This window comes from Branchiostoma lanceolatum, chromosome 6 (genome assembly GCF_035083965.1).
Source record: "Branchiostoma lanceolatum isolate klBraLanc5 chromosome 6, klBraLanc5.hap2, whole genome shotgun sequence".
In the NCBI taxonomy this organism is placed as follows: domain Eukaryota; kingdom Metazoa; phylum Chordata; class Leptocardii; order Amphioxiformes; family Branchiostomatidae; genus Branchiostoma; species Branchiostoma lanceolatum.
The window spans coordinates 15368150-15393114 of NC_089727.1; the positions used below are offsets into that span (position 1 = coordinate 15368150).

The following is a 24965-nucleotide window of genomic DNA, read 5'->3' on the forward strand; positions in this document are numbered from 1 at the left end:
ACATTAGTTTTGTTGTTTTACTCGCTCCAAGTTTATGTTCCATAATTATTATTATACTGAAGTATGTTTTACAAAATTATCAAGCATCATTAGTTATGCAAACCTCTCTCTCCATTGTTTTGCTTTATGATATTAATCTATATGTGCTAGTTGTGCTTATCATTTGAAAAGGCCGGCGTTCTCATTTACAGGTCATTAAAAGCCTGACACAGCTTTAAGTCATCTTACACCTCAACACTTCCATCTTGCACAGGTCACGGCACATTGTTCTGATGCTATTCATTCCCTTATAGTATTTGTTAATTGACTCAACATACTGATAGCCAAGTGTACAACATTTTCGATACCAAATACCGAAACCAGTGGATTGTACGACCAGGGATGTGTTCATTTGTTGGGTCGTTCATACCAAATCAACATGTCGTCTTTGTGTCTTGTCTAAATTCATTAAACATGCGGGTAACTGGAGCCCCATTGTCCGTGTCTTGGCGGCAGACTCATCCCCCCTCCAGGCACTCGGCGGCGCCCCTTTGAAGCCTTCACCCTGTGAAGAACCCAGATTATATCAGTGGTTGTACCTGCATGTTTTCCTTTTGTTCAGACGTTCTTCGACAAAATGGCAGCAAATCTGGGGTTTCCTTAGGTTATCGGAGGTGTGAAATATCGCTGGCTGAACTCTCGGGGAGGAATTTCGCTCGCACGTGGCCCTCCGTACGCGTATTCGTGTGGTCGGTCGCTTCCATCGGACTAAACCGTGATACGTCCTAATGATTCGCCCTGACAAGTTTATAAGCTGCTGAAATATGACAACCCATCAAACGGATTTCGTTGCACACGTTGACGCCAGATAAATTAGGTTGAAGGGCAGGTGGCCTTAGTCAAAGGCAACACCATTATCTGTGTGACTGCCTCGGAACTAAAGATGGCACCAAGCCTTTATCTTCTTAATCCTCTTTATTGCTTGATAATAATCCGCAAATGACTATTAGGTTACAAAGAAACAATGGTATAATTACCTTTGTTCTGGATCTCGCATAACTTTGTGTCTGGTTTTGCCTGCAGAATGTCTGTTGGATGTAATGATTATCTATTGCCGAAGGACAACTGTTAGCCAGCCGTCATTCTAACTGAATTATAGTACTGCAAATATTCTGGTAAAAATAGAAGTTTGGAATACAGACACTAAGTCAATGCTTTGCAGACAACAATTTTTTCTAAAGAATGTTTGCCCGTAGATCACAGAAAGATGATAGTTTTTATTTAAAGGTATTTGAATGCACTGCATGTATGTGAGGTACAGCAAGTATGTGAGTGACATTAGTAAAGTAGTGACATCACAGATTATACTCAAAGGATTGGAACAGTGATTTTGGACAAGGAACCAGCTACGACCAACAAAGTAACAAAGCAGACTTGTTTTCCAACAAATCAAAGTTTACTCTTTTGACATTAGGTATGAAATGTTTTTTGTCAATGTCAGAATTAACAACACAGATATTTTGTAGATAAAAGACTTTTGGAAGTGTCAGTTTGTTCTAACCTGGTAGCATGTAGGCCAGGTGCAAAAGACCTGTAATGACTTTGACCTATCAGTCAGGTAATTAGTTGCCTTTTGTGCAAAGTTGATACAATGTTGCATATGGCACAGACTGAGAAAAGAAATTGTAACTGGTGATTTTGGCCTACTCACCTGCTGTTTTTTGTAATTGAATCATTACACCATTATCAAGATTTCCAAAATCCCTCTTGTCTGCTAATATCAGGGCCAGGTGGAGAGGTGGAAGTAATGATTTTGACCTCTAGGTCATTGAAATACCAGTTGTAGAAATCTCAACATTGTTACAATTGTGTGATGCTCTCTGATTGACACAATCAAAAGTTTGCTGCAAAAGTTTGAGGAAGCATTCCTTTATCTTTTTTGAACATGATGCTGAATGTTTGATGTACAATATAACATGGCGTTTCTGTATCCTCTACAACCTGAATAACATCTTAAGTCGACAAGTAGTTTTTGCATGACGTCTTTGCTCATGAATCTATGGTTATAAGTGTAGTAGAAAATGAATATTAAGTGTCAAAGAAGTCAGGATATCCTTTTATTCTGCCCTGATTACTTGAAGTCTGTAGATGACCATACAAAAGTCTCTGTCCTTTTCATTGTGTCAATAGAGCATCTTCTTCATTATTATGAGCAACAGTTGGGGAATGGACTATAGCTAGCTGTACATGCCATAACTTTAAACCATTTCACCTTTGTTAAAGGAAGGTCAGATGTTACAAGCTTTATGGACTGCTTATGTATAAAAGCAGAAGAAATGATGGTTTGTCAACTTTCTCATTGTTGCTTTTATCTATTTCACACTCAGACATCAATTATCTCACATTCAAGTATTTGAATATGGCAGTAGATATTCCATCAGAGACAAACACATCTTTGTTCCTATGTTACAAGTAAAGGGGACTGTGGGACAATGGGAGTCGTCAGTTTGAGCAGGTGGCTTATAAATTTCAATTGGGCCGAATCAGTTGCAACATTCATCATTGAGTTGGGCTGATTGGTGACAGGATCACAGTTTCCAGCAAACTTTGCATCTGAATGCCAGACTGAGCTACCAAAAAGTAGAACTTGAAAGATGGGTCTTTTATTAATAGTAGATTAACATTATATCACCTAGTGCTGTCTTGTTGTGTATCTTAAACTCTTGCACTCCAAGTTGTCAGAATCATCAGTGTTGGAGGTGGTTACATCTGGGTGTTCCTGCATGTCACACTGTAGGTACCTGTAGTGAAGGAAAATGTCCCCGAGAAGTCCCGGCTCATACTGGTGCCCCACTTTCCTGTCACCACAAATCGGCGTTCCATTCAATTTTGGGTCGGTTCGCACCTGGCGGGAGTGTCGCTGACTGCTGTTCTTTTTGGAAGTTTGTTTGGCTGGGAGCTAGCCCCTGTCAGACTACACTTAATCACCGGTTACGGAACTGTGCCGCATCCCGCCGCGCGGCTGATGCGGGACTCTTCAAAGGGTATCTAATAACAGATAATTGGACGGTAATTGTCGTCCAATAAAGATCGATATGGCAAACACTTAGTAGGGGACCATCCGCAGGGCAGCCATGCCCCGAGGACCCTCACCTGTGTCAGCGCCGCTGATTTATGCCGACTTCCCTGCTGAGAGGCTCAAAGATGAGCCGACTCCGAAAATGCGGCCGTGCCACCGTCACGTCTCCCCAAAAGTCTTAATTTGTCCCCTTCAGTGGATTTTCCCACTAACAGCACAAAAGGACTGCCAGATCAGCTTGGCCCTTCCCTTCTGCGGGTCACGCTGGTCACTGCGATACGTAATTAGCATTGGAGTCATGTTGGCGGCATTTGGCGTAGTAAACTTGTGTCGAAATCCTTGACAATACCACGAAAATTGCAGTCGTAAAATCCTAACTTTGAAACATGACGACACCGCAAACCGTACACATGAAAAAGAAATTTGTTATAACAACGAATCCGAGTGCATCGGTGTAGCATCCGCGATTTCGTAAGTCACTTTGATGTTGTGCATGATGGAAGGAATGACATCTGACTTGCACCGACTATCCGCCACCGTTGTCGGGTCCCATAAACCTCAACCTTTAAGAGTTTTCCACTGCAGCGATCATGTGCTCAAGCGAGAGCATTTTCTGTTCCATTAATTTCAAGAGCTTGCAAGTGATGAGAAGTTCATTCTCTGTCTCCCCGATTAGATAATAGCATGTTCAGAAAGGTACTCTTGTCACTTGACTTTAGTTGTATCTTAATTTCTTTGACCAAATGTTCAATTTGCAGTAACCTTATGTTGTGATTGAATCACAAAGAATGAGGCTTCAACCTTTATGCTCAGTGCACAATATCCACTGAAAACATCAAAAAGAGTTTATTGACAGTCGGAAAAGGTGTTCTACATCTTATACTATGACTTCAAACATCATCCTATATGTTATATTGTTCTTTGACAATAATTCTCACTCCAATTCAAAATGCACCTATCCAGCGTTTCAGGAATACAAAGTGCCAACAAATGCTAACTTTCTTCAGAGGCATCATTGTACCTCACAGGTACCTTAACATCCCTCAAAAAACAAACTTTGTATTCACCTTTATGACTTAAAGGTCATGTTATCTTATAGCGCGTTCAGTCATCATACGCCTTCGGACCATTTTGATGTTGCAAGATTTGGCTGTGACAAAACCAACCATGAAAGATAGCAGTGATGAATTTAGAGCAAAAAACTTGACTGTGTATTCTTCAAGAGTGTAGACAATGCTCCAAAATGTTACGAAGACCATTGAAATTGATATACTCTGTCTTGAAGACCAGAGCCAGAACCATGTTTTTTCCCACATCATCTTCCCACAAGCCTCAAGTAGTCCCCAGTGTGCTCCATCAAACCCACCTCATCAAAGGAATGGTTTCTTTAATTGTTTCTCTCGGGTCCAACAAAGGAGTTTGGAAACGTCACTTAAGGGTGTTCCCAGACAATAGTTCCCTGGACTCCCTCCTGGCTGACAAGTCTCATTAAGGAGGAATGCTCCGTTGGCTTGTGGTCGACGTCTCGAACACCTGCACACAGCAGGAATCAACGGAATCTTGTTGGTTTCTTCATGTATGCAAAATAATATACTTCATGATGTTTGTCTTCTTACTTGTCTTGTAATGAACTACGTTTCTATAAACTTTCATGGTTGTATACATTTTCTATACCTGTAGATAAGAAAGGCAGGAAATTATGTACACATACTTAGTACAATGTATTTTGGTACTCCACGGTATTTCAATAAGTTACACATACCCGTAGCTATTGATGTAAAGCATGTATATTCTAAGTGTTGTAAAAATGTAATGTTGAATATTGTCATCCAGTACCTTTCATCATGGCCTATTGGTTGAGAAACAAGAGAAAGATATTTTAAAAACTTCAACTCAAAAATTGGTTGGGCCAAGAAATATGTCTACCACAACTGCTACGAGAAAATTAAGCCTGTCTCAAAACATGGTCATCATACCTAGCATTCTTTGTAAACAAATCCAATTATGAGTGCAAATAAAATTAGCTGCCCCACTGGTACCTTTCATAGATTGCTCGATTACATTCTTTCACACAAGCGAGACAGGACTGCTTCAGGTCATGCCCTTTATTTGTACTCAGTGGTATGTGAGGATCTCAGCTAAACAAGGACACAGATTTAGATCAGATAAAAACAAGATCAACATTTCTGGCAGATGCTTTTCCTGACGCAAACCTTAATATAAAGCTGCTGGTAAAGGATTTGGCAATCATAATATGATTTGCAAGCATCTAAAATCGTTAAAGACAACAAACAATATACAAAGTGGTATGTGAGAGCTAAACAAGGACACCAATTTAGATCAGATAAAACAGCGATCAACATTTCTGGCAGATGCTTTTCTTAATGCAAACCTTGATGTAATGTCGCTGATAAATAATTTGGCAATATACTTAAATCATTATTGCCAAGCAATCAAAATCTTTTTAAATAAGAACTTTATTTTAGTCTAGAAATAGGACATAAAGAAAATACCCATGAAACTTGACAAAATTGTCTGCAAATATACATGTAGGTGCCTTGTCTATGACATTGGCGGTTTCTGAAATATTTTCCCCAAGAACTATTTAATAACGTTAACAAATACTAGACAAGGATGTTAATATTTTTTAGTTGTGTGCTGTTTTCGTTCTTATACAGTTGAGGCTTGTCTCTCAGCCCTGCTTGAGGGATGTCTGTCATATCCACACCTTTTCTTTTTCAATCTTGATCAAGCAGCCCATGGATTAGGCTACTAAGCCACACAGGACTTATACTCTAATGAAAGATGCAATAAATCATTGGAGACTTTAATTAAGAAGACAAGCTAGATGTATACAACCCTTGGGGCATTAAGATATAGTTTCAGATCCCTGCAATATAAACAAACAGAATACATCTTGCAAAGATTATTACATTCTTCTGTTATTACCTTAGATTGTCTATACTATGATTGAGACTGTCATTTCGAGTGTATCTATGACAGTGGTTGTCACTTCTGTGCCCCCCTCCCCCGTCTACAGGTTACTCTCCCACGCCATGAAAGACCACCTGGTCCGAGTAGCAAATGAAGCTGAGTTCATCCTCAACAGACAGAGGGTGGAGGATGTCCAGAAGCATGCTGAATTTGAGGTACAGACTCGTATAGCACATCCAATCTTACTTGCACCATACCCAAAATCATAAAACATGTGTAATAATAATTACGTAACTTCCTTCCGCAATATTTTGTCCACACACTTACAAACCAGGCTATTAAAGAGTGTGTCGTCCACAGTAAAGTAAACTAGACACAAGACTGACCAAATCAAGCCAAATCCCTTCTGACTTATGCAGCTTATGCTGTATGCAAAATGAATAGAATATTACACAATGTACGAACAAGGTACCCCAAGAGTAGGAGACTATTCTCCATAAATGTAGTGTCATTATTATTTGCTCACTTGCAGTTAATAGCCTTCAGGCATGAAATTGCAAATACAGTCTTAGATAATAGCTATACACCGTGCAAGTCATTTCCCATATAGGCCATGGCACCATGTACCGCACAAGACACAATAATAAAGCATATGATCATTCAGTCAGTCAGTCAGTCAGTCAGTCAGTCAGTCAGTCAGTCAGTCAGTCAGTCAGTCAGTCAGTCAGTCAGTCAGTCAGTCAGTCATCCCCTCTTTGTGCACGGCATAAGACACACTATTATACTTATTCATTCATTCAGTTATTCATCCCTTCTTGCTTCCCTTGCTCAGTCCATCTGTGCCCAGCATGCTCTGGAGCGTCAGGAGGAGGAGAAGATGTGCGACCAGCTGATCTCCGCAGCGCGGCGGCGGGACCAGGTCACCGCAACGCAGCTCCGACAGAAGATCATGAACATCCTCACCAGCAAGCATGGGGCCTGGGGTTCTCCCAAACAAGAACAGTAAGCTGAACACACCTGACTCACTGTAGGAAATAGGTTTATATAAAGATCATGAACATACTCTCCAGCAAACAAGGGGCCTGGGGCTCTCATAAACAGTACGCTGAACACACCTGACTCATTGTAGCGTCATGATGAAAGGAAATATTCTTTGTATATGGTATTACAGCAAATAAAAGAGGCTATTTGTGACGGTATCTTAGATTTTGAGTCATGAGCACATGAGCAGTTAAAAGTCAAGTATCATTGGAATTTGAAATTATTAAAGGTTGTTAAGAATTTGTCATAGTCTTTTAGTAGTGTAGCTTTCTAAGTGTTAGATAAAGAGTACAAACTTGTCGCTGCATTACAGAGCACAAAAAGATGCCATACTTCTACATTCCTATTTGGATAGAATTTTAGGGTGAATTTGTAGAGAGGTAGTATGATAATGAATGTAGTAGTAATGGTTTTCTATTTTGTATCAATACAGTCGCATCCTAAAAGCTTAACAATAAGAATAGCGCAATAGATCACTATCTAAAACATGCAAATCTCAAGAATAGAAATACTCAATATGATGTGTTTACTTAGAAAGAAGTACTTAGAACGCTCTGTTTTCTGCCAGGCCGCGTCAGTTCTGGAAGTTGGACTACTGGGAGGACGACCTGAGGCGGCGGCGCAGGCTGGTGCGGAACCCTCACGGCACCACGCACCCCGAGGCCACGCTCAAGGCAGCCCTGGAACATGGTGAGACTGTGATGGCCATTCCCTGTTGTCGAGGATTAGTGGGAAGGGGTTGAACAGTCCTATCCCAGAGTGGCATGCTGTCCTTCATCTGAGACTGTTTTATCACTATTTTGTGGATTAAAAGCTGTTTACTAAATTGCTCTATTGTTTTCAAGATACTGAAATGTCTTTGCTAATGTTGAAGAATTAAAAGTATTAATCTTATGCATGATGTCGTTCAAATCAGATCATGGCAGAAAAAGGTTAGAACAAGCATACATGTATATCATTTCAAATGCTGTTATAATTATAGAATATACCCTGCTACTGAAACAGCAAGGAAACGTGCTGACCTATGTGCCACTAGGCACTACGAGGTGAACAACAACAAAATATAGCCAAAAATAGTTACTCAAGCAACTGGATAAAATTTTGAAACAGTCAGACGTTTCAGACAGCATCCGCTGTCTTTCGTCAGTGACTAACGATACGGACTGGAAAACCAGAACTTTATATCAAAACTCTGAATAGATATGTTAATGAGGTTAAGACAATTTAGGATGTCTTGACGTAGTCTTCAAAAGAGTAAATAGATAAATGAACAACACAATAAATAGATAAATGAATTCCTTCTAGGTGCACCAGATGATGCAGTGAGCCAGGCCAGACAGGCCTTCCACAAGGAGGTTGCGGCCATGAAGGGGCGCGACTACGAGATTCTGGACCCAGAGGAGCTACTGCTGGAGGAGAAGGAGCTCGACGAGTTAGCTGGTAGGTTACCATGGCAACCGCATCCTCCTGCATCACTGTAGAAAATTGCAAGTTGAAATGATGATCAAATAAACAGATGTGTTGAACTATGTGAGATAGCTGGTGGTTTACCATGGCAATGACATCTTCCTACAGCTTAGAAACTAGTACTAGAGCCTGAAAAAAAACATGCTGTTCATTTCTAATGTAGAATGTTGCAGACATCCCAAGTTATTTCTACTCCCCAGTTATTTTCCGTTAACTTCTGTTTCATAGGAACGTATGTTTTGTTGAATTACCCAGGGCCAGATTGGCAATATGTGGTTTCCTGGCTAAATGAAGAATGAATAAAATGAAGTGAAAGTCCCTCGAGGGAACCCCATTGGCTGGAAGTTTCACACAGACATAGATAAATGAGCTCCTTTCAGGAAACTTTCAGGCATCAAAATTTAATGGCATGATTTCCTACCATCCCAGTCCAATCTGAAAGGCACTTAGTCTTCATCTAGCATCTTTGCTTGCCATTGCAGTAAATTATTCAATGTTCTTTTTTTTCTATCTCACCGATCAAAGTAGAAAATGCTGAATCAGCAGGATGCAGAATGGAAAGACAGAATCATTTTTGTTCAGAAATGCCATGAAAGATGTATAACGGCATGTCAGGAGAATTGTCAGAAAACCATGGCTGGCATAAATTTTTACAGGGGACACTAGAAATGGCTTCATTCATATTTTAAGCGACATTCTGTTCTCATTGATTTCTGCAAGTAGAGTATGACTCCGCCGCTGTTTTTCTTCGCTCCTTATTCCGCGCACGTTTGCATTTCTGTTCCGTTACTGACACGACATGTTTCACCTTAGCTTCTGTTCTCTCTCTCTGCCACAATCAGAAATCAGAAGCCTTGCCCCTGTAGCAGGTTTCAACACCGAATGGTCAGGGTGCCGTACAGTTCATCAGACAAGGCTTTATGTTCACAGACAGGCTGGATTTCATCTGCAGAAAGGGCGCCCTTGAGAAACTAGCACGGTAATTAATGCGGACAGTGCTGGAAGTGGGCAAGCGACCTTTGGCCCCACGGTAGTCAGGGAGCGGTATTGTATCAGGCGGCATTGTCCACCAGATAGATTAGAAACCTCTCTGCCATCGATCCCGCTCTTTATTATGAAGATGATGCTTATTGATGCTGGCCGTAGAAAATGGGGGGACATTATACCATCCGAGCGAATGTCAGCAAGGATGTTCTCATCACCATGCCCAGTCCTCATCAGTTTCATCTGCATTTTGATCGTCTCTAAAACTGGAAAGACATCATTCCAATGATTGAAATGTATTAAACTTTGAGAACACATTCAAGATACCCTTACGAGCTGCAAGTTCTCTCCTCTAGCTCAGTCTCCATCTACTGTCCTTGTAACATTCCAGTGCTACCCACTAACTTCTAGAAGTGGGAGGCTGTAGCAAGGGTATTACATGTACAAATCCCGGATTCTCAAATGGAGAACTGAAAGACTCCAAGGAAGCCCTAATGGCAGCAGGATGAGATAACTGGAAATTACCACATCAATTCTCCCAGTATTCTGTCGGCACACAAAGGCTCCCTCTCCCAGATTTAGGGGAAAACCTATCCAGGAAATGTTTTTGAAATGTATAGGTCTATCTGGTGCTGATGAAATGCTTGCCTTGGGGAGGAAACCAAATTGCCCATTCCCTTCCTAGTATTTTTGTCAGCAATCTGCGTGTCCCCGTTCCTGCCCATTTGAAGTGAAAGCTTTCAGGAAGAACCCGAAACCTGTATTTTAGATGGTAATTTCCTTTTTACTCGTTGATCCCAACCTATTTTATCTTGTGTGTGCAGGCATTCTCGGTGTGACGGCCACTTTTCAAACCTGCCAATTTTCCGAGAGCCTTGCTGAGAGGGGAAAGCAATAATGCCGGTCCCACATACATTTCCCCTTGCCTGCAGCAAAGAAAATCAAAGTTGCGACTGTTTGATTTATGCCACAGCTGCAGTGGGACTAGCTGTGCAATCATGGCACTGCACTCCCATATTTCTCTTTCATCCCTGTAGCCTATGGCTTTATCCTGCTTATTTCTGATAGCGCCGTGTGTCTATATTTCACAAACTTCCGTGCCCTTTCTGTACTTTGAAAGAACGTCAGTATAATCCCATTCATCTAACTTCTGCCCCCCTCCCTTTGTGGAGTTTTCTACGCCAATTTTTCATTGACTTTTACTCCCACCATTAGCGGCCAGCTGCGATAAATCAGCACTAATGGCGTACTCTCCGACATTTTCCCCGTCCGAAAGGTCCCGTGGCCTTCAGCACTCCCTGCAGCCTGATAGCTCCGGCAGTGGTTGCCAAGGGAACGCTGTCAATCACCGCAGCCGAGCTGTACTTTGAAGTGGACGAGGAAGATCCCAGCTACAAGAAATTGGACCCCAAGGTAAAAGATGCAAATGTGTGGTGAGATAGATGGCTCCTGTGAGGGTTGAGGCTGATAGAAACTGTCGCAGCGGTGGAGTCGCTACTTAATAACCGTTAGAAAGCCGCTGTCTGCACTTCTCAGACTTCATGGCTTCCTGAAGTTCATTCAACTCGATTTTGAATAAACATCTACACCTTTTCTCTAGAATGCAACATTAACATCTTCCCTTCACCAAACACAGTTAAAGACAACATTAAAGATAACATCAATGAGTAGCATGATTAATGTATTAATCAATAATCAGATAATTTCAGGCACTGAATCCCGACGTGTCACTCAGGGCTTAGTCAGCAACACTGTAAACCACAACCTTCCTTCTCTTCAAACCCGAGTAAAGTTTCAATAAAATAAGCACAATGAGGCATGAACGTAGGCCTTCCAGCTATTTCAGTATGCGCCATTCCTTCTCTATCAAGGATTTCCACTGACAGCTCATAGCCCATACCGGTACCCTCATGTGTCCAAATCAATATGCAGATGGTAGATTGCCCTAAGGCGCTGAATATTTCAGCAAGAGGGCTGGCAAAAAGTACCGGGTATACACAAGATAGGACTCCCAATCAATATGGTAGCTGGATAGTGACATACAGGGATTCAAGCAGAAGATATCGCTGCAAAACCTTACATATGTTCATTCTTAATGTATGATGAGGGGGATCAGGCCTGCTATATATTCAGCCGAGGAAAGAAGAACAAGTGAGGGAGGAAGCCAGCGAGAAGTTACTGACTAATCTGGGACAGATTTGTGATTTCACAAAATATACAGTGTGGAAATCAATGCTGCATGCTTTGGATGAGGAAGGATCTATTTTTTCATACTTTGAATTTATGTCTTGTTACGATGCGAACTAAGCAAAACCATTGCTTGAAGGTTTGGCTAAGACCACAATGGTAGTACATGTAAAAAAAGAAGTGGTTTTCAACCTTAAGTCCAAAAGAATCAAGGATTATGAAATTCCAATCTAGTGTAAAGAGAGGTCTTCTTTCTGGTATTTTACTGGATAGATGTTATAATTGCTGAAAGAAATCTAGGTAGGCTGAATGCGTGAAGTGCAGTACTTACATACTGTACTCACTAAGCCGTGCACACAAACATATACACCTGTGATATTACCTTTATACACAGACATCCTTTCACACCTAAATAATCTGTTCATACCGTTTTACAAAATGCTTAATGTAGAAAGTGCCATCAAGAGTGCGGAGTGATCACTTTTGTCATAAACATTTCATGTTCTGTGGTGTTGATGTTATGGTCCATAATGTGTTGTGGTATGGTGTCCTTGTTATTATCACTGTTGTCATATTGCGGGCTTTGTGTGTTTAAGTGTTACAAGTTTTTTTCCTGGCCAAAGCAGGCCCAAAGGGGGCATAGCACGATGTTCTGCGACACAAGTATGTTTTATTTACCAAACTTGGGTGTTTTATAGACCATAAATGTCATCTTTTGTAATGTCACCCTTGCAATATTCAGTACCAAGTCCCCACCTTCAGATATATTACACCGCTACAAGTATATCATGGTAGGAGAGTCCCGGTTTTCTTGCATTTAGATTAGGATTTAGCAAATTGCTGCTCCGAATACTGTGCTGCAAACAAAAACAGAAGGGAAGATTAAGGCCCGGTAAGTGAATATACAGGCGAGGGAACGTACGAGTGGGAGAGAGTGACCAGCAGGCTCTGCAAACCCGCGCTGTCAAAAGGTAAGGGCACTTTGTTGCGTTCCCTGACGAATGATGTTTGCTGTTGGATAGCGGGTCAGCACTTGGAAATATATCAAGAAGGCCGTTAATATCGGGATGGGAGTTTCATCACGTTGGGGGTCACTCGGACCGCAAGATGAGCATCAACCAGACGGACGTCCAGCAGGGCGCCGCATTTATGACTTATTTTTTCATCAGCGCGTTTATGTCGAGGGTGTGCCGAATCATGCATTGTCCAGTAACTTTTTTTAATGGCGTTTATGCAAACGCTCCCGGTGTGTCAGGTGTGGGGGGTAATGGATAGAGCCGTGCATTGCCCTGACAGTGATTGGTGTTGCATGGCAAAAGACGATTTTTCTGCAGTATTACTTTGGTCAATACGGGCTAGCAAAATCTAGTTAGGGGATGCGGCTCATTGGTCCACATTGGAAGGGATTGGTTTATTGTGCAGTGCCCAATTGCATCTCACAGGCCATTTCTCACACCACAAGTCACCAACTTGGTCATCGTGTGAAACTTTTACTGAAATTTCTTACTGAGACTCGTAATGATCACAATATGCACTGAATAAATATCCCGGGGACCCCTGGATGGATGGTTGACATAGGTGAGAGAGGGGATGTCTACAATTAACCTCTGCTGCAACCAATGTAATAATCACAGAATCAATGCGCTGTGCAATATGATCATCAACGGCCCAGACTTTCATTTCAGATATAATAACCGCAGCAATTTGACACAAGTATTGTAATGATTCCCTTTGAATTCAATGTGGCAGGATCTTCATATTAGAATCAATAATGTGCCCTCTGGAACTCCGACCTGATTATATCATATCATAGATTTTATGGTACGGACCACCCTTGGTGATTGGAACCCAAACTATACAAAATTCAATCCTTTTCAATACAGACTGAAATTCAAATGAGATACTGTATCTGCATTGTATAACTCATATGGCCCTTTTTAGAATGGTAAATACTTGGCCCATTACCAAGTGCCAACTGCTACAAAAGTACCAAGGACTACAAAATGTTTGTAACACGAAATAATCCAGATAATTTCCTGTCCTATGCTTTTTGTTTATTACTGCTTGTAGATTTTCCATTTCTTGTACATTACGATGAAATAATCATCTACTTCAAACATGAACACAATTATAGCTTCCACAACGGATTCATATAGTTGGTAGCCATTCAGTGATAAACCCGTCCACATTTCAGCTTAACGCAGGTGCACAAAAAGTTCACTTTCGAATCACTCCTAAAACACTGTTGAATGCAGATTACCTCATCCCCATGTTGTGCCGAGTCTGTTATGTAGGTACCATTCCAATTACGGTTTGCATTTTCAGATCTATTGGGCACTTCTTCGACGTAATAGCTTTTTCACGTCTACCTATCCTTCAACTTCAGCTGCAAAATAGCTTGATGGTTTCGCCTTGTGAACTTGATGGTAGCGTAACTGGACATGGTTTTATCTTTGATGCGTTCGCAGCTTTTGGTGTGGGCCTGCATCTGAATTAGTGTCCACTATTTCCTTGTGGGCACCAGTTCATTAAATCCGGCTGCACGGTCCATCAGGCGGCCAGCGGCGCGGTATTGACCGCCCCAAGCCATAATGCACCGGTGCTATTAAGATGCCGGTGATAAAGAGTATTATCACTTTTTTGTGGTGGGGATATTTCTGTCGAGACAAGATAATGGTTTGATGATGGACTTTATCGGGAAATCTTAATCTTCGTGATGTATTGCCGAATAGAAATAGAGAAAATTAAAATAATGAGGTTACAGCCTCTTCAGCTAGGGCAGAACTGGACACTACACTTTTGTTTCCTCTTTATTTTCTTTGCCATATTTTAATTATGTCAAGGTACCTTGATTGGGCTTCTATTGTTTGAACAATGTATTTACAACAAGGCAGTCATGTCTTTTTTATAGATATTAAGTGGTAATATTGAGAGCTACACTACCTTAAACTGTAAACTATACTAACATATTTATAGATCCCTGATTTTGGATAGTACTTTGTGGAAGAAAAGAACATATCATTGTACAGTTGATGGCTGAGCTTGTGTTTTCTTCACTCATGTATAGATCCTGAACTTGAGAGCTTCGATGCTTTTGCAGAGGTATGAGAAGATGAATGTAGCAGTAACAAGTTAAGAGGCAACATTAACCAGAATGAATAAAAGAGGAGCTAAGCACGTGAAATGGTACTTAACTTTGCGATGGCTCTAGTAAAACAAATGAAACTGTCCGCAACTCGAAGTAAGTGGCTGTTTTAATAGGCTTTTTGCACGTAGATTCTTCTGTATGTTTCGCTAGGTTTCGTTGATTATATCCGGCCTAAAGAAGCCCCAGCCTTGAATACTGTGCTCATTAGTTACCGTAGCCTTCTAGGAACAATGCTTACTCGGACCCAAGGGTGGATTGCCGCATGGCTGCAGGCAGTGAAGGACATTTCACGATGATGAATTTCCTCTTGATGTCAAGCAGAAATTAACGACTTTAGAAATGTTTGGAACGGGCCTTGTGATATACACTTTCAGCTACACCGTGAGCAGACATTGACTGGATCGGGGAAGTTTCAATGCCATTTAGTTTTCCTGTGCAGTAATCTTGTGGACCGTTATACCGAAACAGTTTAGGTGTTGTTGGATTGCCAATGATGCAGCCTTTGTTGAAAATCTGCCATTGTAAACGCTCTTAATGACGATACTCTAGGCAATTTGAGCAATACACTTATCAGCATGTTGGAAGGTCTTGAATGAGTTGGACTGTGGACTAGTCGTCTGGGACTCACGAAAACTTTCATGTGCCGTTTTTTTCGTGTTCGGGGTTTGATCTTCCGTGTAGGACACATCCACTGTAGAATAACATGGCTTTACAGTTATATCGCGCCTTTTTCGCGTTAGTGGCAACGTGCAACACTTATCCGGCCTTCACCTACATGTACTTCCAGGGAAACTGGTCTGTCCGGTATCAGACACCGCCTCACCTGTTTGTGTATGTTTTTCCGTTCGAGCGTTAACTACAAGCCTCTGGCTTCCTCTCACGACCTTCTAGCTCTCATAACTTTGACCCCCTCTTTTGGTAAAAGCTATTATCCCTGTGAGCTATTATCGGAGCTGGTATTCAATTATGCAGACTCCCGGTTTCAAGGTAATTCTGACAATGGCAACGCTGTAATTAAGTAATTTGTCTTATTCCACATCTGTTCTTTTCTTGTATGAAGCGTCTTGCACAGTAATTTCTCATGTCAGGTTGCGCTAACATATTGCGTTTGATGGCCAATGGCGTCATCGTTAACCAGATTCCAGTTGATGAGATGTACACGCTGATTTCTTCAAAAGGCAAAATCTATCGAATCGTTATTCAAAATTGAAATGTACAAGTCCACAAACATATGCACATGAAGCTACTTTGTTTTTCTCGGATCTTCATCAGACGCTATGCAGATCTCGTTAGAAGGAAACACGGCGCACTCGTCATGTCGAAGATCGTAATTCTTCCAGACACCTAACCTTTCCTGTGTGTGTGCATCGTGCATGTTTCAGGCTCATTATCATCTCTCGCCCTCACATCTGTCCTACCCCTCAGATAACGAGCTTTTTCTGTCAGTGAACATCAGTTCCCCTTGAAGGAACTCTACTGAAATCAAGATTTGAACTTTGGTTTATTTAGCGACGTAAACTTGATACATGAATTTGCAAGCAAATCCTTAAACCCACCAACACTTTCGATGGTCTTTGTGTCGGCATGTTGCTTACAAACGCCCGAATCTACAAAGGAAAACCACGTTATTTTTAACTCAAGATCTAAAGTTTTATGCAATTGAATAAATAATGTTATTATCTATGGTCTAAATTGTACGCAATTAAGAAATGACACAGCTTTTCACAACGCATTCAGTGAGGGAAAACTTGCGAGCTCAATCCTTGCTTTGTCCATTGTAGAGAACCAGTACTTTTAGGTTGTAAAATAATTAGGTTGTGATTATGTGTATACATTTTACGGATGCTAAGGCACAACATTTGCCTTGTATCCAGAGTAGGCATAAAGACAAACTGTTGGGGCTTTTTTTAAACTTGAGCACTTTTTTCGTTTTGTTTATGTTTTATTAAAGTGTCGAATTCGTCGAATAGTCGACGTTCTAACTTATGATTGTCAAGAAATGAATGCGTGTAAAACGGGTCTTAAAATCAAACTCCCCACGATTCGTGATAACGATGTAGGCTTTCCCCATATCAACTCCTTAAATTTTACATCATAATGTTTTTTTATTTTGTCTTTATACCTCACATATTTGGGGTTTTAGAAAACGATTGATCGTTGTATTTCATGCCAACATTTCCCAAAGTATCCTTCCGTTTGACTGAACACGTAACCATTCAAAGCTATGGTGAGAAAAAGCGATGTGACAGTGCGCTACATACAAACCCTCACCTCCGAAGTACAGCTGCTGACGATCACTATTCTTACACCGGAGATTATCCTGCTTTGCATTTAGCCTGTCCTCCGACGTTAGTGTATCACTGCGCGAGATGAGATGTGATTTGACAACGTGGTGCCGCTTCATCTCTGGAGACACGCGTCTGAGTCAAGGCCTATTCAACCTCTACACAAAGCTTCGCAGTGACCTTTATGTTCCCTGCCTTCCGCGTGGAGCTCATACCTACACATGTCAGTCCGCGTTATCTATACTGCGTGCGAAGTGACCACAAGGCGATCCGAAATGACGTGCCGCCCTGCCGCCTCCCGCTGTGTCTAACAACCTTGTTCAAGGCTAATTGTCGGCTTCGCCGGGCACCTGTGCGTTTTATTTTGCTCACCTGCCCTTGTGTAATCATAGAAGTCTGACCCACATTCAAACGCATGTCATTCCCTATTAAAACGGTGAACATTACCGCAGCAAAATGAGTCATGACGCGTTCTGCCGTCCTGTGGCAAGCAACAGACCCACCCAAGGCCGGATTCCGGTGTGGTCTCATCTATCACCTGCTTCTATCTCTTCCGTACATCATAACATGGGATTAACGTTCATTACGCGATAACATTGTGATGCTGCGTTATTATCCATACTGTATCATCTCGCAGCTGCTTTAAGTTTGTAAATTGCTCTCATTGTCAACAGCACTGTATGGCTTGATGATATGTATTTAGGTGATGTTCGGAGACAATTATCCCGTGAAGGCCGACGGTTTAGTTCTTTTAAAGTCTAGACGCTTGTTTGTGAACGGAGTGATCAATCATTTTACCATCTATGGAAAGCATAAGAGGGATAGAACGAGACTTCTATGAAACAGCAAAAGTTCGGACAAGTTTAGATCGACTTTTGATGACAAGGTGGGTAGGTAGTCGATACCCTTAGGCCGTTGGGGCAGGGGCCATGGATGACTATCCACTGTATCTAGGGCATGGTGTTGGAAGGCAGAGCCCAACCTTCTCTTTCCACCGTACCTTTTGCCTCCCCAACCGAAGTCAGACATTCATTTTACATCTGGCTAGAGTGGGGAAAAGCCATGTATAAAGTTCCCTTTCCCGAGGATACAGCGTCTAGCCAGGAAGCGAACCCTGGCACAGATTTAAACACCTGCCCCGCTACAGGTAACGTTATCTGACAGGTCATTCATCTTCGTCCTTCACCTGCGTGAGCCTCACCTGCCGTAAGATGCAGGGCGCCGCTCGATCTCCCATTAGAGGAGAAAGTTGACCGCAAAGACATCGGAAGTGACGTGGGCAACGCGGAAGTTCGCCGACCACCTGGTTCCCCCTCCCGCTATTAGAGGCTGCCTGTCTGGTGGAATTAGCGTCCCAGTGTGCCCCATGTCCTATCAACTTTGCACTTTCCACAAACAAATATGTAGAGTTGGGAAGAGGTTCAACGCCTTGTCTGAGGGAATTAGCGTGCCTGAGCTCCATGATACCCACTAACTTTGAAATCAGAAAATAAACCACATACAGACATGTGCGTAGGTACGTATTCAAAGTAAAACCCCGCCCGTAAGGCAAAATGGTAAAAACAAACACGTTTGCATGGATAACAACAGTTATGCTAGGGTCACATTTCCTAACCGGGGCCTGGCCGGGCTGTTTGAGGAAACGAAAAATCAAAGTGTATGTCAAAAAATTCGCACAAGCTATGCTCTTACATAATTTTGGGTACGTTTTGTGTTTTTGTTGTCTTTTATACAATATCATACTTTTCGTTCCCAAAGACTGCCCGGCCGGGCCCCGCATTGGAAATGTGACCCTAACATTAAATTCCCTCAGCGTACATGTACTCCTCTGTATAAGTCACAAATGAAAGTAGGTTAGATTGATATATCCTATATGCTTTATACGTTTATACATTTTGAATATGTATTTACTTCGCTTTAGTATGTTGAAATTAACTAGATCGTGTTTAAAGTGTGAAAGCATACGTCACTCCACATCAAATTGGTTTATATCACCCTTGCAACAGACACCCTTGAAATTGCAATATCCTTCTAATATCAACTCGGCAAGAATAATCTTCGCGTGACGTTCCCTGGAAAATGTAATTTTCCGCTCACCAATATTTACAGGGACGAATTCATTTCCTTCTGGTTGCCGACATCTCCCAATCATACCTGGTAATATGTCGCTGACAGTTTCGTGCTTATTGCTGGGTTTTGACAGTTAGTCGAAATGACTTCATCTTCGGGTGACATATGTGGACGCGTTTGACGACGCCACCGACGAAAATGAACATATTTTTCCGTCTGTCACTTCGATATTTTATCCCACCATATTCTGCAAGGCACCAACTGATGGCTTTAACATGAGCTAAAACAACACTGTAGTACAGACCAAATGGGCAAATGACGTGACGAGATAGTTGTAATGCCGATTAGAGTTCTGACGATGGCATTAATATGGATATAAGTTTCCCTGCCTAGTAAATTATTTTAATACGACTTATTCTTCTGATCTTTTAATGATTACTTGCATAAAGTATATTATAGCTCTGGCTCTGAAAAAAGAGACTTTCCCCCAAACCTTAAAGCTCAAAACAAAACAATTCATTGCAAGCTCCGAAGCTGTAAAGATCAATGACGAGATCATACCATCTGTCAACATGTTACATTTCTACATTACTTTTAACACTCAAACCGGCATGATACACTGTCTGTCCACACCTAGGTTTAGAATTTCATTTGGCGAGCACCGCGGCGCTGGCTGCCGCACCACCTCCTGTGTCACCGCCCCGTTCTATCGGTCCCCGCAATCCCCCAGCCCGCGTACGGATCAACACGTCCGTGTACGTTATCGCCCATCAGGTTGATCACTCCACACCTTGCCTTAATACCTGTCCCAATGTGTAAACCCGGAGTAAGATCTTAAGCTCAACCACATCGATCTTCACCACCTTGATATAGGTTCCCCGAAACTCTGGAATTACTTCCTTCGCCCGAACTCCGCGAGTTTCCCGTGATAGCCCTCCACTCTCTTGACGGATTAGCACCACGCCCTGCTTATTTTAATTCTTTATAATCCCCTTACTCTTACAGTGTCATCAATTAATTTTGCTCAGCTCGCTAATACGGCTTACGAGCTTTACCAGGTAGGAACCTGCGCACAGCCTGATGGATGAGGTCCTGAGAGAAAATCTTCCTCGCGCAAATTGACTTTCGACTTTTTTCCGGACCGAGGCGTCTTGTCTACACAGCAACCGAAGCAGAAATTTCTAAGCCTTAAACTATGTACTGGTATTACGCCCCACCTAAAGTGACTTTTTCACATGCTAACGCCAGCCTTGAACTTATCTTGGGGGCAGTGGTCCGATGATAATCACATCGATTATGCTCTTCGTCTGACCAACCAAAATATCTAAATATTAACATGCTCCAACACTTAACACATCTATACATAGCGATGTATGCAACAAGCCGAGTCTAATCTGTGCAGGTACATATCCATTGCAAGTACGAATTGTTAGTCTCTTATCTGAAAGTCCGTTGAAACGTAGCGTGTAGATGTGACAGACAGCTGATTGTCTCATTTTAAGACGCAGTAGACGGTTCTCACGGAAAGTCCAGCTTTCCAGTGCCGTCAGATGTAAACTTTACGTTAGCGTTACGTTAATGGTGATTCGATTTCGTCTTTAGAAGACGTTGAAGTATACAACAGCATTCTTGTCATATAGCAATCGTAAGGTTAGGATAAGGGATTGTTGTAAAGGAAGCAATACGCTCAGAATTAGTGTATGATCGGACGGAGGAGTGACCCGTCCTCCAGTGTCCGGCAGACTGCCCGGGCCGTGGCGTTGGCAGGTCCGATGATGAGTGATGGGGTGATCACCACCGGGACTGCTATGGGCTGATTAAAGGGCATTTGACTGTCAGGATAGCCATGCAGTATGAAAAATTTAAATCGATACGATATCTCCCTCTCAAGCTTGCCTTAATAACGTCGTAATCTGGGTAGGAACACTTTAGACTGTGTGGCGGGGGAGATCTAATATGGCGGGAAGCGTTAGTGCATGTCCGTTTTGTTTCCTCTGGTCGATCGATGAGGTTAAGGACTCTATAATGGTGTAACGGACAAGAAAGAAGTGTATAAAGATGGTGGGTCCGATCCTGCGATAGCCTGAATTCTTGACGCAAATTACGTCTGAAGCGTGCACATGTTCGGGGCTCCTGGGGTCGACCTGGCAGAAAAGGGTCCCCACCACCAGCCAACACGAATTAAGATTAAGCAATTCATAACTCCGCGGCACAAATCATAATTCTTGTAATATGAAAACAATTACGGTGGCCACAGCCGCGGCGGGATTGATTGTCCGGGCTTGCTACGGTTGCACTTTGCCCTCTCGGTGTGGTCATCGATCGATGGGAAAGTGCTGCTGGCTCGCCGGTCATTCTGGACTCTACGACCCAATCTCTAGCCCCTTAATCCCTCGGCCATCTTTACCCACTGCACCGAGCCCGATTGATTCCGGCCGCCCTCTGGACCTATCTTGACTCACGCTGACCGTTTTTTCCACGGAACATATTTCAGGCATTAGAGTGAGCCGGGATTACGGAGGGTTCATTCCGGACAGGCGGCCGCTCCCCTTGGTAAATTGCTGAGGTTATCGGCGGGTTATCGTCTCCGAATGAAATTGTCAAGATGATTCTTTAATCGTGTTAGTGTCCATTTCTGCGGCCATCAAGCGGCCCCCGATCGCCAATCCCAGACCAGTGTCCGCCCAATAATGGGCAACAAGCAATTCCAGTTCTAATGTCATTTGACTGGGTTTCACCCTGATTACTCCACGGGTCTCCATCAGCTAATAGGTATCGGTTTACGGACATTAGCGCGGTCAAATTTCCCCCTGGTCTCGGAAAAACTTTGATTCTCGATGACTGGGGAGCCCATTTTTCACGGGCCCTACATCGCCTAATTACTTTAAAACGGGCGTATCGTTTTGAGGTCTTATTTCCCAGGGTATCCTGTGGCAACGCTAGGGTGGAGAGAAGTGCCGTTTATAATGACAGAATGCAACTTTGTTTCTCACATTTCACCCCCATTACCACGCCGGGTTAGGCCTCAGTTCGTCACCGTACCCAGACAGCACACGTGGTTTTCATTGCCTACAAAGAAGCCCACGCCCTACCGACACCTTTCTACCCCTGCCTTGTTCATTAGCCCAGTCCTCTAATGCCTCTCTCTAAGCCCGTGCCTTACCATTGATAAGGCTTTGTTATGTTTTCATTAATATTTTCCACGCGTGGCGTTTATTATCAACATCGCTCAGCAGCCATTGGAATTGAGTCGGTACGGACGCAGCAATGCCACATCGTATTGGCCTCTCCGCTGGACGCTGTGCGATTAATCAGACGTTATAGAATCCCGTTGTCGGGCTGGTGTGGCTGTATTGCCATTGTCATAATTCATAACTCTCCGTCGTTGGCATTGGGCAGTGCGCTGTGAGTGTTATCGCCAGGGCAGGCGCGGGTTAAGTCGAATGCGTGTATTTCGATCCGGACGAAAGGGCGCGAACCGAGGTTTTAAATGGCAACCCAATTTCATGCAACTTTACTCATCTGCCGGACTCTCCAAACGGCGATGCGCCTGACATTTCACCGATGGTCTTCCCGTGGCAGATGGCGTTCTGCCGGGGTAGCTGTTGATGGGGTTGCAAGGTTGGGTAAATATTAGGGCGCCTCCAATTTTCGTTATGCCGCTGGTATTTGAATAACAGACAGGCCCATCAGTAATGGTCAAGACACGGCAGAGCCACGACAGGCTGGGTCGTGGATATAGATGCTGTAGAAGCGCACATTATACCTTACATGGACCTACAGCTTTTCCATGTAGCATATACGTTATACAGCTATATCATAAGATACATTCTGACGCTTCTGCACGATTCCCGGTCGTCAACATATGCCAATTTAAAATTCGCTATTTTCAGCACACTTTTCAAAAGTACTATACTATTGGATAAAACGTGTAGGTGAGGAAAGACATTACGTGATTACGTCACCTTGAAATGTAGTGAAAGTTTTGGTGGTGCTATGATCCAGTGGTCAAAGTTCACAGATGACGATCGATCATTGTTCACGGTGTGGGTTCTGACATTAGCAGCGCCGACAGTTGGACCGTTACGACCTTATCGCAACTTTCATTTCGTTCCGTATTGTAGTTTGCATACCTGGTCTACAGAACACGTCTGTTGACGATGCCCTTTGCAACCGCGGCATAATGTTATTTCCAATATGGTGAAACGTAGTAAAGTAAATATACATACAGTCCTCTTATACCGTATTTAGCTTTTTACCATGAATTTCAGAGTACATTTTGCAGACAAAAGTAGCATCACTGAATCACATTCGGTTTACGATTTATCATTATCACCAAGTGCAAACGTACATGAGCAGGGGAAAAACACCCTGAATCGCAGAGTTTGCTTACAAATTTCGAAATTGAACAAATAACGAATATACATATCACGTACCAAACAATTAATATCAAAAGTACAATACTTATTAAGGTGAGGAAACCACAAACGTGATTTAGTAACTGTCAACATAGTAAGTAAACAGTTCCTTATTTTATGGTTGGCAGTCCTCCACACGCTACAGTCGTCTACCTGCTGACCAAAGCCTGGTCAGTGGCCGGGGGTAATCTGTATGTGGTCAGCCACTTGTCACGACTCCGCCATGAAATTTAACGTGGTCAATATGACCCTGTCCAGTTTTCCAGTAGTGGACACCTGCGATCCTGGTCAGTATGCCCGCAGGACACAATCTCAGTCGGGTCAACCCCAATATGGTGGCAATAGCATTGCGTTCATGGATAATGTTTTTTGCTTGACAGTTATTGAGATGCAATATTTCAAAAGCTTCGACTGAAAGGGATATACATGTACCAAAGCTCAAAATACTGATCATTTGCCATCACATTTTCAAAGTTTTGAAGATTTTACTATAGCGTGATGTCGCCTTGTTTCTTGTGGCATGTGTTGCACACCCACCTGTATGTGAGACATACTGGTCAACATAGCCCGGCCTACTGAGAAGCCTTCTGGTGTTTTATGCTATTATGATTACAGTGTTGTATAAACGTTGGCTTTTCGTTAACCTATACCTTGTAATGATCACATCTTGACTTAAATAACCACTATTTATTCGTCGAAAATCTCATGTTTTTCGAGACGTGGATCGGGGCCGGCTCTGGAGTCTGGTCAGACGCCGTTCCCTGGCGGCTCTCGGTGTGTGACACGGCGGTGACCTCTCGTGTTCCTCCGACCGAGGATCGATGGTGGGCGTAAGGTGCGGAACCCACCAAGTGACACGTGACAGCGGCACCTGTGGTCACCGTGTGCTCGGACACGACCCGGCTACGACACTGGAAAGACACCATTTTCGAACTCATCGATTTTCGCTCCATATTCGTGTCCATTTTCTCTCTCCCGAGCGGTCGCCGCCTACGTCCCCAGCTTCTCTCCTCTTGAACAATTTCTCTCCTCTTAAAGCTCCAAAAGCATGCCCATTCCAACTCTTCCATACGTTCCATCGGAGCTCATGTCTGTTTATTCTCAGATCAGGCCTGAGGGTAAATTGCAGACTCTTAAGTTTTTATCAGAGATAAGTACAGTACAACAGAACAAGTGATAGCGGTAAGAGCAATGTTGAGACAACAGTAATCATCATCTTAGTAATGCTGTGCATACTATTGTCTCATACAAGAAGGATTTTGCTAAGCCGAAGTACGCACTTAGATACATTGAAGGGAGGAATTGCCATTATGTACAGCGTTTTGAATCCATATTTCAAATCCATGTGAAAACAGATTCAGTTGCATACTGTG

The 24965-nt window shown here is 42.7% G+C and overlaps 1 protein-coding gene across 11 annotated transcripts in view; it reads left to right on the forward strand.

The window, feature by feature from the left end:
• LOC136436808 (neurobeachin-like) overlaps window positions 1-24965 on the forward strand; it is a 159315-nt gene that overhangs the window by 77940 nt on the left and 56410 nt on the right. For all 11 annotated transcript variants that reach the window (XM_066431140.1, XM_066431145.1, XM_066431142.1 and 8 more), the window contains 5 exons: window positions 6099-6207; window positions 6825-6994; window positions 7602-7723; window positions 8339-8473; window positions 10761-10897. In XM_066431140.1, coding sequence (XP_066287237.1) covers window positions 6099-6207; window positions 6825-6994; window positions 7602-7723; window positions 8339-8473; window positions 10761-10897 — 673 coding nt within the window. The remainder of the gene's footprint in view (window positions 1-6098; window positions 6208-6824; window positions 6995-7601; window positions 7724-8338; window positions 8474-10760; window positions 10898-24965) is intronic.